General features: G+C 43.0%; 1 protein-coding gene across 1 annotated transcript; it reads left to right on the plus strand.

Moving 5' to 3' along the window:
- The first annotated feature begins 308 nt into the window (after positions 1-308).
- On the plus strand, positions 309-12,467 carry MLN (motilin). Its single transcript, XM_081914057.1, has 5 exons — positions 309-406; positions 7,790-7,907; positions 8,870-8,974; positions 10,324-10,429; positions 12,355-12,467. Exons 1-5 carry the CDS (start codon positions 324-326, stop codon positions 12,360-12,362), a joined length of 420 nt encoding a protein of 139 aa, XP_081770183.1. The 5' UTR covers positions 309-323; the 3' UTR covers positions 12,363-12,467.
- Positions 12,468-12,711: the final 244 nt, after the last annotated feature.

Genomic DNA, 12,711 nt, shown 5'->3' on the forward strand with positions numbered 1-12,711 from the left:
ACTAAGATGAAAAAGCCATTCCTTGAATTCAAATGGCGTTGTGAGTGTTTACAATTATTTAGGATTGTGGATCAAACATTTTAACAAAATCACTGGGAAGGAGGCGAGGAAAGGGATGGGGATGAAAGCCCAGCCCAGAATTCCCAGTGGCAGCAACCAAGGGAAGCAACGCTCCTTGGAAACTCAGGATTCTTACCTGGTATGTGCAACAAAACCATTTCTATGTTCCTACATTTCCAATCAATCCAATGTATTCAAGGGCCATGAATACTGACAAGGGCTGTTGATGTCATTAGGAGCTGGTAATGGTTATATAAAGGCCAATGAGATCAGACCAGAGAGAAGAACAGACAAGGGGAATCTGCAGAGCACTGTTCCACAGACAAGGAGGCAGCACATTCACTAGGTAAGCATTTCTACCCATTCATTTCTATGCAATGTAAATCTTCCATGGAGAGACAGTGGAGTTTAGGGATCTCAGATGTCTCCTTATATGGATATTTCATTCTGTTTTGTGGCCCAGAATGTTCACTCTGTAAGCCCAGGACAACTGAACAAGAATGGGCTTCTGGCTTCTTTCCCTGTGTGAATAATAATTTAAAAAACCATTTTCGATCTCTGTGCAATGTAAGCATACTTTAGAAAATTCTTGACAATGCACAGATCTTCTGTGGAGGCTCAAAGTATGGGTGAATTTCACTCTAGTGATGTCAAGAAAGGCTACCGTTATGTCCACACCAATATTATTACAATGATTGGGACTCTGCAGTTACAACGTCCCATCACACCTGCATCTTCTCAGTGTCACAGTCCACTTTGTGTACCTGATAAATTAAATCCTTACCTATAAAAGCTGATGTCTCATTAAAACAGAGTCTCTGGCACATATGCATTGCTTTTCTATACACTTATCTCTTCTGAACTTTCATTGCTTGTAGTTATAGCCCCCTCCATTGCCCAAATGGTCTTCTGAGCAGTTTATAAGAATAAAAACCATTTTAAAGCAACTATCACATTGCAATGAGGACTGTGGTTAATTTTGGACAGAAGGTCAAATCCAAATATGACTTTTTATTTTATCGTTTTTAGAAAGCTACTTGCATTCCCACATTCGCCCCCTTCTCCCCCATCCCTTACACCAAGTATGGGGAAGCTGTGACCCTCCAAATGTTGTTGCTGGATTCCAGCTCCCATTATCCCTGGCCACTGGCCAAGCTGGTTGGGACTGATGGGAGTTGTAGTCCAGCAATACCCAGGGGGTCGCAGAATCCCCATTATCATTCACTGTTCTCAGAGTTTCTATGTCCCATTCTAAGTAGCAGGCACTGCTGTAGAGAAGGGAAATAACAAGCTCCACATTATCATGTAATGCATCTTCTTTAATTAAAATCACCCGGGAGATCTGCAAGGCAATGTGAATTGGCAGCAGCCACACATTTGTGATGCTATGTCGTTTAGCCCCAACACTAAAGCTATATCCAGGCATTTGCCTGAGCACGCAAAATGTTAAACCAGGGAAATGTTAAACTGCTGATGAGGGCAGGGGCATGCATGAACTTAAGTACCATCCCCAGTGTCCTCAGGCACAAGCAGGTTGTGCTTCAGATCTTTGCATGATTAGCATGAAGGTCTGACAAACCTCCATAAGAGTGAGAATCCTGACTTACCACCGTTTCTGATCATGGGGAGAGTTTCTGCTGACTGAACATGGATAAAAAATTATCATCAATGTGCGTGGCACTTCACAGAGCACAATAGCACAGGTCCCAGCTGCCCCCAGGAGCATACAATCTGAAATCCAACACGAGGGGAACAATAGGGGAAGGCAAGGCAATAATAAACAGAGAAGCAATGTGCAACTCTTTCAAGTTACAGAATTTGGAAAAAGGAGAAAAGAGACTATAAAAAATTGCTTAACAGTAGGAACAATGTTGGTCCAAAATAAATGTGATGTTTGACACATTGCTTGCCCTTGCATGGTTGATTTTTTTCCTCAACAAAAAGCTGAATTGGGGGACCTTGACATTATGGGCAGAGACCTTTAATCCTTTGCCCCCACCAGTTTCCCACTTGGAATTGTTCACCCCCACACCTGCTATTTTCAATAGGAAGAAATCCCTCCTTGACACTGATGGGAGTTTTATTCCCATTGCGAAAGGCAGGCATGGGAAACAGTCTGATTTCAACCCCAGGCCATGGCGTGGACAAAGGGTTAACACTCCCATGCCTCCCTGACCTGGTCCGAATTCAGCTCCCCCTCCCCAAGTTGCCTATTTGTTAAAGAAAAATGAACCTGGCAAATGTTATGTCTAGTTTGGCTCCCCAATTCTATTCTTTCTGGGTAGAGGAGAGGGGGAAGAGCAAATGTTTAAACAAAAGAGACAGTGCTTCCTACAATTCCTTCTCTGCCTCCACATTAATTTCCCCCTTGTTTTGTACCGATGTGCACGATGACACCTGGAAAAAATGGTCAGAGAAAGGGAATCAGGCCCCGAAGATGTCCAATTTTGAATCACACCTTTTCAAAATGTTACCAGTGAGCTAATTTACAAACAGCAAACACACTATTCGCCTTGGGAGGCACCGAGCTGCAGTGTTAATGTTTGAAAGACGTGCCCTGCTTGCAAAACAAGGAAGGGGCAATCCGTAGTCTCACCAATCAAACAACAGAAAAACTAGGGGCTCTTTCCCCGGTAGCAGAGAAACAGCGAGGCTAGTCAAGAGCAAGGGGGAAGCTAACTGGCTTTGAGGCTCTGCAGTGTTATGCTGAAATTACAAATAAAGTAGCACGAAAGCACAATCATGCAAAGGTAACGTTGTGCAAAGAAAGAGAGGCAGATTGTGTTATATGGATCTGGGCAGCACCCTTTCAAATCATAGCAAACCACACTTCCCTCAACCTTATGGTGCAATTGGCTCGAAGCAGAATCCACAAATTTACTCTGGGGTTCTGGTCCCTAGCAACAATTTGCAGGCATGACAGCTGGTCAGGAAATAGAATATATGCTGCTGCTTCTTTTTTTACCTGATGAAAAATGTCGACCTTTTGTCTCTCTTCCTATTCAAGGAAGACATTTTATTTTAATCTTTTAGAAACTGGACGTTTTCCGGTTTCTGATGTGCTGTGCGCACTGTGTCCATGGAAATGATGCACAGCCAAATGTGCAGCAGAATGGAAACAAAGCTCATCAACACTGGGTTCAAAAATAGCCAAAATAATAGTTCTGAACTGTCAGGTTCTTGGGGGGGGGAGGACTAAACACAGCAATTATTTAAAGAAATGGGTTTATTTAAGGGCACCATTTGAAATGAATGAAGGTGGCTCCAAATGTTCCAACGAAGGATGGAAGTGCTAATGTAAAAAGAAGATAATGGCAGCGGTTAAGTGGTTTGCAAATAAAGAGCACATGCAAAATAGTGATTTATTGGAATCTGTTGGTTCCCAGTAGCAATCGGAGGGGGTTGGAGGGGGGCACTAATTGGCACCAACAGTGCATTACGAACTAAATATGCAAATGACTGCTTTTTCTCCCACTGAATATACAGATACAGGTGCAGGAGTTCCAGGATCGTGGCAACAGCTCCACGAGAGAAGTAGGGACTAAAAAAAGTATAACTTCCTCCCTGACATGCTCCCACTAGCCCAGTTTTTGTGTGACTTGTTGAAGACTGGCTAGATTCTACTCTTAGAGCAACAAAAGCTCAGTCTTCCTTTGCACCTGGCTGCTCAGTGCCAAATTAGACGCTGCATGTGTAAGTGTGTAACAAACTCCTAGTGGCCCTTTCATATCCACCCACCTGCAGAGAATGCAGCTTTGTGAAGTAATGGTGTGGTGTTGGGGCCAGTGGGTGCTTACCCCTTTCCTTGTCAGCCACCTCTCCACTCTACATTGACCTCCAAGCTGCTTTATCATCTGCAGGATTTCAAAGGGGTATTTGACCCTGCAAATATGCATTGGGAGCCTTATGGTAGGATCACAAAAAAATCTGTTTTATATAGCCAGACCATTGATCCATCTAGATCAGTATTGTCCACATTGGAAACAGTTCTTCAATGTTTCAGAGAATTGTGGGCAGGGCTGGGCAGCCCATAAGGTAGACTGAGGCAGCTGCCCTGGTGGCAGAATCTGCCCCATGGATGCCCCACCTGCCCCTGCTGCCGCTGGAGAAGTGAGGAGAAGAAGCGGTAGCTTCTGGTGAGATCTCATGAGATCTCGTGGAACTCTTGTGAGATTTTGCTGGAAGCCACCACCATGCAACCCTGGTAAGCAAGGCTTTGATGGGAGAGGTGGCGGGGGGGGGGGAGTGCCTCAGGTGGTGAAATGGGACAGGCCTCTCCCAGTAGTGAGGGATTTAATGTAGGATAGTTCCATGTAGGCAGCTTGCTATAACAGAAACTGCCTGCAGGCTGAGATTTTTTAAGCCTTTGACTCCGGACTGCTTCTCCTAGGCTCTGCCCCTATGTGGAGAACTTCAAGTTCTTGGAGGCTGAACTCTCTGGTTTGAAGAAAGGTGCTTCTCTTCCATTCTATGCCCTCCTGTCTGATGTGTGCCCTGCACTGCTGGACCAGTGAGGTAGTGTGGGAGGCATTTGGTTCCTCAGGCTCATGGGAAGGTGCCCTTGAGGATTCTGGCTCTGGTTCTACAAGCCCTGGTGTAATGAAAGGTTCTTCTGGGGACTTCTAGTGGTCTCCTGATGTTGAGCAGTCTATTTAGAACCCTGCTCCTTGATCTAGCTCCTTAGCTGGTGCCCCTGCAACCTCCAGTTCTGGGTCTGAATTGTTGCTGGATTCAGGGATCATAACACCTTGTGCATCTGTAGCCATGCAGTTGTTGTGACACAATTTCCTTTATTGTTCTGCATTTGAACATGTGATCTGGACCAGTATCTATATCGGGATGGAAAGCCTGTGGTCCTCTAAATATTGTTGGACACCAACTCCCGTTATCCCCAACTAATGACCATGCTGACTGGGGCAGATGAGAGTTAGAGGTCTGCAACATCTGAAGGGCCACAGCCTCCCTATTTCTGATCTAGATAGAACATGATCCAGGAATAGAACTGAAACCCACCTCATCCATGTTAAAGGTGTAATTACATCAGATACTTCTCAGGTTTGTGCTCTTGTGTGCAGTCAAAAATGTGCATTGTGCACAATGTGGTGCAACATTTCTTGCACTAGCTTTTCAACTTTTCATGTGAGTACTGCAGCACATCCTGGGTGACCCTGTAGCACTTGAGCAGATAGGTGTGAGATCAAGATTCCTGGGTGCAATGAAAATTTTGGATTTTTGATGTACTAAATTAAAGTACTCCCCCAAAACTCCCCAGAGGAATGTCATATAAATGGCACCATGCTCAGTTCTTTTTCATCTTCCATGCCCTAATACATCTGGGTAATAAATGCACCAGAAGAATTAGTTTTTAGGTGCTGTACAATATTGGTTTCAGATCCTGCACAATTTTATTGGTACATAAAGGCTTGGTTTAGAACTAAATCTGACCCAAGAGCAATACTTGAATAATGCCAAAAGCACTTTAAAAAAAATTAATTAAGTCTCAGGATAAAAATGAGCAAAGCTTCTAAGTACTTGGACCATGCTTCATTAAATTTGTTCAACAAAGAGCATTTAATAATTAAAAGGCTCTTGAATGTTTACATAAATCCTCCTTGTGATGTGGTATTGCTGTCCAGTCAAGTCGAAAACTGGTTTACAGCAGCCCCTTAAAGTCAGGCTCCCATAGAGTGAGAGTGACAAACCATGTTCTTAGCTCTGTACAACCTATCAAGGTTTATTAAGGAGCTCAGTGCACCAATGGGAATTGACCAGATGAGCTTATTAGGTCTCTTATAAGATTAGGGACTGTGACACAGCTGTCTGATTCTTTTCTTCCCCTCTGTGAAGCTTATGGAGGAAAAGAAAAAGAGGGGAATTACAATAATACTAATAGGAAAAGCAATATGTTTCTCTGCCAAGAGCTTTCTCATCAGGGGACAAATGGTAAGGAGGAAAGATGCAAAACCCTCATGTACATTCCCGTACTTGAATGACTAGATTTCTGAAACACAGCTATAAATCTACAGCATAGCTAGCAATACTGAACAGCAATTTAAAACTCCTGGAGATTCGGTTATAAATGCAGTAGGTTATTTCCTTATAACAAGCCAGTGGTGTTGGTCAACTGTTTTAAAAGCTTTCTGTCCATACCCCTGGGTTTTGATGTTATCTGGTAGCTAGAGAAGAAAACACAACCAAGGTCTCCCCAAGTCCTTGTTTCAGCTCAGGACAATGAATCAGTTCACAGAAAGTCAACATTCTGATGTGCCAGCAAGCACAGGTCAGCTTTCTCAAATGGATCTTGAGATGCTGCCCACAGGTGTTGGGAATAATGGCACCAAGAAGAGGTAACACAGGAGCACCCAAGCCTCACGCTCACTGAAGTGGAAATGGCTGTGTGTGAATCCACTTGGCATGTGAGCAAAGAAGTCTGTGAAGGTTGTCTGGGTTGTGTTCCAGCACTTTGCATCTTGAGTCATCCAGTTGCCATTTCCCGAGGAGCATGAATTTGAATGCTACACAAATACTCAGAAGTAAGCCCCCGTTGAGTTTAATGTGGTTTATTATTGAGTGGGTATAGGACTGCAGCTTTAGGCTCTCAAACCATTAGAAGAAGTCCAGAGTCAATTCCCCTACCTATACAGTTGCTCTGATGACTTACTTTCTGGAATATGAATGGCCACTGAGAAGAGAGGTGGGTTTTTTATTAGGCAAAAGATGTAGTTCCAGATACACTTTACTGCATCACATTCCTGCTTCATTATCTCAATTCTAGCAAGCAAAGTCCTAAGCAATATAATAGCAGTTTCAGATGGTGTGCAGTTTCGCCTGTAAATTGCAGATTTATGAACGTTTTTCAGCTGACTTGCTGAATAACTAATAAGTGCTTATTAATCATCAGCCATCAGATCATATTTTGCTCTCCCCATATACTGCTTTCCATGCTCTAAACAGGGAACCAGCTTTCTATTTCAGCTTTTAGAGCAAGGGTAGGGGACCTGTAGCCCCCAAACATTTTTGAATTCCAGCTCCATCATCCCTGCCCACTGGCCACACTGGCTAGGGTTGAAGGAATTTAGAGTTCCACATGAGAAGAGCCACAGGTTCCCCATTCCTGCTTAAGAGCCCGGGTTACCAAACACTTCTTTGTTGTATTATGCTGCGTTACATGGCTATTCTGACTAACATATTTAACAGAGGAGGGGTGGTAATATTTTTAAGTGCTTTCCATTTTGTTCTTACCAGGTGTTATATTTCAGCTTGCTGTGCCTTGTCCTTAAATTATGTGTGATGAAGAGTGAGATAGAATTCCCATAAATAAAAATAAAATAATCTGGTATTTGGCCCAGTGTTGCCAAACTATAACTCTTACCAAACCTGGCTATTGGTCATGTTTGCTGGGGCTGGTGGAAGTTGTAGTAGAGTGGCATCAGGATGTTCAAAGGTTTCACATTCCTGGTGTAGAGGACTGGAAAACCTATAGTAGGACACATGGACATCACTTTTGTGCAAGATTCTTTGCAGCTCTGGCTGGTTGAGCTGCCACAATCATGTCCATCCGACCTCGCCAGAGAGTGCCGCTCAGCCTTAACTGTGACCATAATTTCTGGCATGTAGATTCTCATGGTGGAAAAGACGACACAAACCTGGATTGGAAAGTCACATGTGGCATCTGGCAAGTCTATGGCCAATCACATATATTTTTATTTTATTTTTTGTCATGCTTTAGGATGGTTCCAAGAAAGGTGGTGGTAACTCTTCTGTTCCTCTACATGGTAGCCATGCTGGCTAAACAGAGTGAAGGGTATCTTGCCTTCTATACTCCTGATGACTTCAGAAAAATGCAGGTTGGTATCTGGAAAACAGTGTGCCAGGGCTCAGGAAATGCCACAACTCAATGTTAACATGCATGATTTGTATACAAAAGGTCCCAGGTTCAGTCTTGGGCATCTCCAGACAGGGCTGGAATTAAGTTCCTGTCTGAATCATCAGAGAGCTACTGCCAGTCTACTGAGTTTCGTATGTTCCTATGACAGAATTAGAAAGAGTACCGGGAAGTCTTATATGCTCACCATTCTGCAACTATTTCTCCACCTCCTGCTTGGCATGATCCATGGTGATGTCCACTACCAATGGAAATTCTGGCCCAAGCCCACAGTAGTTCAATAAGCCCAGGAACAGACAGAAAATTGAGGCAAGGTCAGGACCCTGGATAAGGGTGAAGCTGCTGGTTCAGAACCATGGACAGAAAATGCAAGCTGTCTCAGCAGTGTTTTAGAACAGCTGGCAAAGTTCTACAGTCTGACCCACATAGTCCATGAGCGCCAGATCTTGCCAGTTAAAACGCCAGTGCCTTTTGCTGCAGCTGTTGGCTTTTTCTAGACAGTGGGGTTTCAAGCTGTGGGGACTGCTTTGGAGAAAGCTCATTGAGGCTCTCCTGATCCTCAGAAGAGCCTGTGATCCAGTAATCAGAGTAATGTAGCAGTGATATCTTCTTGGGGTTCAAGGAATGAGATGTGGACCCCAGTGCCATCGGACTTAAATTCAAAGGACCATGGAGTGGAACAAGCTTCTCCTTGGAAATGATGTTGTAGGAAGTCTTTGCATCTGAAGAATTTTGGTTCAGGGCAGTGACACTGCTCAAGCAGTGAGCTTTAGCCAGATTTTGTTGACAGTGATGCTGTGACCAGTTGCTATTGCCTGTTACCATTGTTATATTCATTTGAAATGGCAACATAGCCAACTTGGTTCTCATACAGTGACCCACCCCAAAGTGCCATTCTTAATATCTCTTGTCGTTTGGCCCTAGGAGAAAGAGAGGAACCGAGCACAGAAGAAATCTCTGACTTTGCAGCAGCAATCAGACACAGGAGATTTTCCTGAGCTGTCAGAAGATGAAGGACAGATCATCAAGGTAAATTGTGCTCCAAATTATGCCAACCATTACACTGGTTGTGTTGTATACAGCTGAAATCCTAACAGGATGTGATACAGTCAAGTCAACTAATCACACATACAAATTGGCCTTTTTAAGAATTACAAAGCTACAAAGGCTTCAGGAGCTGTCCTGCCTAGCTACTATTGTGAATTACAGCTTGGCTTAGGAAATTGTCTCCCCCAACCACCAGCTTACTGATTAACTGCAACACTTGCTTCAGATCTACAGTTTATGCATCTCTCATCTACTTCATTGTTTAGTCTCCTTTATAATCTTTAATATATTTTATGTTCATATTGTGATGTGAAGTTTCCACTAACTCTTCCAGAAGCAACACTATGTTAATGGCAAACCTCAAAAATGTAGACAGGTGTCTTGAGCTTCAAGGCCAAATTTACCTCCATATCCCTCTCACTGATCTTACTGCAAGCAAAGGTGTTCTGAAAATGGAAATGGCTGTGGCTCAGGAGTAGAACAAAAAGTTCCAGGTTTAATCCTTGATGTTTTCAGGCAGGGCTGGGAGAAACCCCTGCCTAAAGCCATGAAGAGATGCTTTCAGCCAGTGTGGACAATACCAAATTGATGGACCAGTGGTCTAACGCAGGATAATTTGGCTTCCCATGTCCCTAAAGTATAGGTACTACCCTCTGTTCAGTATTGGCAAGCCTCAGTAAATGAAGACCTATTTGTAGCTAAGTAATTTTATAAATTAAGCTTGTCCAACCACTCAAGACCTGTGATCAAGTTCCCATCCATCTCAAATTTACCACACCAAAATCTTCATTATTCTAATCCATTTGGCTGGATTGCCTATTGGAAGTGCTTTAAAATCATGAAACTGGGTAGCATAACTAAATATGGAGTTTATATTATTTAAGTTTGCTCCCAGAAGTCTTATCCTGCAGTTCTGTATTTCAGGAATTTGTCTGCATCCATGCAGACAGGATATTTCCTTATGTGACATTCTTGACATATTTTAATTTAAGGCCTATGGTTCAACCACAATCCAGATCAGAGTTCCACTGATTTCACATGATGCTGCTCATGGTGTACTGGACTGCTGCGTTCAGCTTTTAAAAACTTGATAAATTGTCAAGACTTACAAGATGAGAAACAACTGGCATTGGCTTTTGCAACCTCCCTTTCAATGAGCGACTTAACCCTGCTCCACAGATCACAAAGTCAAATGCTAAAATACTGGATCAGGAAATACCTTTAAGCAATAACAAATTATCCAACACTAATGATTCCTTCAGCGTGTGTGAGGCAGAAAGTTGTGGAAACATTGCTTTTTCTTTGCATGTTGACCCTGCTTTTCTTCACAGCTGATTGCTCCAGTAGAAATAGGAATACATCTGTCCAAACAGCTGGAAAAATATCAAGATGTCCTGAAGGAACTCCTAACAGAGATGTTACCCGATACTCAGAATGGTACGATATTATCTGTCTCTCCCTTTCCTTGGAAGTCCTCGGCGCAGAAATTCCAGGAATAGCTTTTGTGTCGTGTTGACTCGTTTTTAGAAAACTCCTGACCAAAGATCATAAATCCTTCTTCTATCAGCAGTGATTGCAGTCAAGAAAAAGTACACCCCAGCGACATTTTTCATTGGCACAATGCTTCTCCACTTAGGGCTCATCCACGTGGCCTTTTGTCCTACTGCTTTCCTCCAGGGAAAACCACTCCTTTGGCACTCAATCAGAGCAAACAGCAATATGGGTATCCACTCGATTGACATTTGCTCCAATTTAGCACTAAAGATCGGGTTTTCCTTGAGTAGAGGAGTGAGGCAAGGGGGAAACCACTCAGACCCATGCCTAGGTAAAAGGTAAAGTAGAGGACCCCTGGATGGTTAAGTCCAGTCAAAGGCGACTATGGGGTTGCAGCGCTCATCTCGTTTTCTGGCCAAGGGAGTCGGTGTATGTCCACAGACAGTTTTCCGGGTCATGTGGCCAGCATGACTAAACCGCTACTGGAGGACCATGACGAGTGCCAGAGAGCATGGAAACACCGTTTACCTTCCCGCCACAGTGGTATCTACTAGCACTACTATACTTTCAAACTGCTAGGTTGGCAGGAGCTGGGACAGAGCAATGGGAGCTCACCCCGTCATGGGCATTCAAACCGGGGATTCAGCAAGCCCAAGAGACTCAGTGGTTTAGACCACAGTGCCACCTCCATCAGGTTTTCCTTGGGTAAAGGAGCGAGGCAAAGGGGAAACCACTCAGATCCATGCCTAGAAAGTATGGGACAAGCAAAAAAAAAAACCTGCTTGGACCTGTGGCAATACATCAGCTACTGGAAAATTGTATATGTGACCAAAAAAAACCCACCCTACCATTGTTCTGTGCCCATTTTTATCAACTGTTGAGTTGCTCTCCTATATTGCACTTTTGTGGCAAACCTGGAGTTTTGTGTGATTATGATATGCAATGAATCAAGGGCTTCAAACTGGACTATGCATTATTTTCATGTGAACTATTCCTGTTTCTCTCTGGAACTGATAATAGACTTGGAAATGAATTACACTGTGGGCTTGTAAAAAGATATTGCTGTTAATAACTCTTTAGGATTGCTTATCTTTCAGCCTTGAAATCAAAGGGAGTTTATGTACATGAGCTTGGGCACGATCAGAGAGCCTCATCTCGCTGAAAAGTTCCAAGCTATGCAAAGCGGGAATGGGGAATTAAAATACTAGTCCCAGGATTCTACTGAATAGCTAAAGACATTTGGATAGGATGTGACAAAATATTCAAATTACCTCTGCATCCGTAACTGGAGCCAGGTACTCAATGACATGTGCCAACTTAGCTCTTTTGAAAATTTAATTAAAATCTCAGAATATTGTAATCAGAACTGCCAATAGCCTAATAGAGTAGGATTGTAGTCTGTCCTACACATGTGGGTGAGCAGGGCTTACTACTGCTGTTTGAAAATGCAGATCAGTTTAACATCATAGACATGTTTAGCCATTCCCCCAGAAATGCAGCATCTTAAATCACACATGCAACTCCCCACTCCCTTGTCTCTGCACATGTTCCTCTTTAGACCGCCAGGCAATTAACACCAAGGTCTGTAGAGGGTTTCAAAGTGCATTTAGTTGAACACACTAAGAAACCTCCCTACCCTCAAGAACATTATCCACAGTTTATGACCTCGTTTGTTCCAGCAAACCTCTGAATAACACCATGTAATTATCACAGAGAATTGTTACGATAATCTACTTAGTTTCAAACCATTTTTATTGTTGAAACCACCTTTTGTTTCTTCATTTGATGGATTAAGAAAATCCAAATTTGATCTTGTACAGTATCGATTCACAAACTTACATTGTTGTTTCTGTCTCCTCTCTTTATAGTTAATTGATGTTCTCGGAATGGGAAGACAAGAGCGAAAGACTAAACTGCAAATTTGCAAGATTCCACTTAACAGAAAGGCTGTCAGGAGTGGGGGAGAATACTTATGCAAGATAATAAAGCATGAAACTTAAATATATGATTAGTTTATTCAAAGTTCATTTGAAAAGATTGACCCAAATGACATCGGAGAACATGAAAGGAAGATGTCACTACAAGTCACTCTGCATATGTAACATACATTAACTTCCTTCCACCAACATCAAAATACTTTGCAAATCCCAAGCAATTAAGAGCCTGTCCTCTGTACCATTCTCAGGGCCTAATGTATTATGCTGATTATAATGAGGCATAAAGCC

Source organism: Podarcis melisellensis (genome assembly GCF_964234715.1).
Source record: "Podarcis melisellensis genome assembly, chromosome: 6".
Classification (NCBI taxonomy): domain Eukaryota; kingdom Metazoa; phylum Chordata; class Lepidosauria; order Squamata; family Lacertidae; genus Podarcis; species Podarcis melisellensis.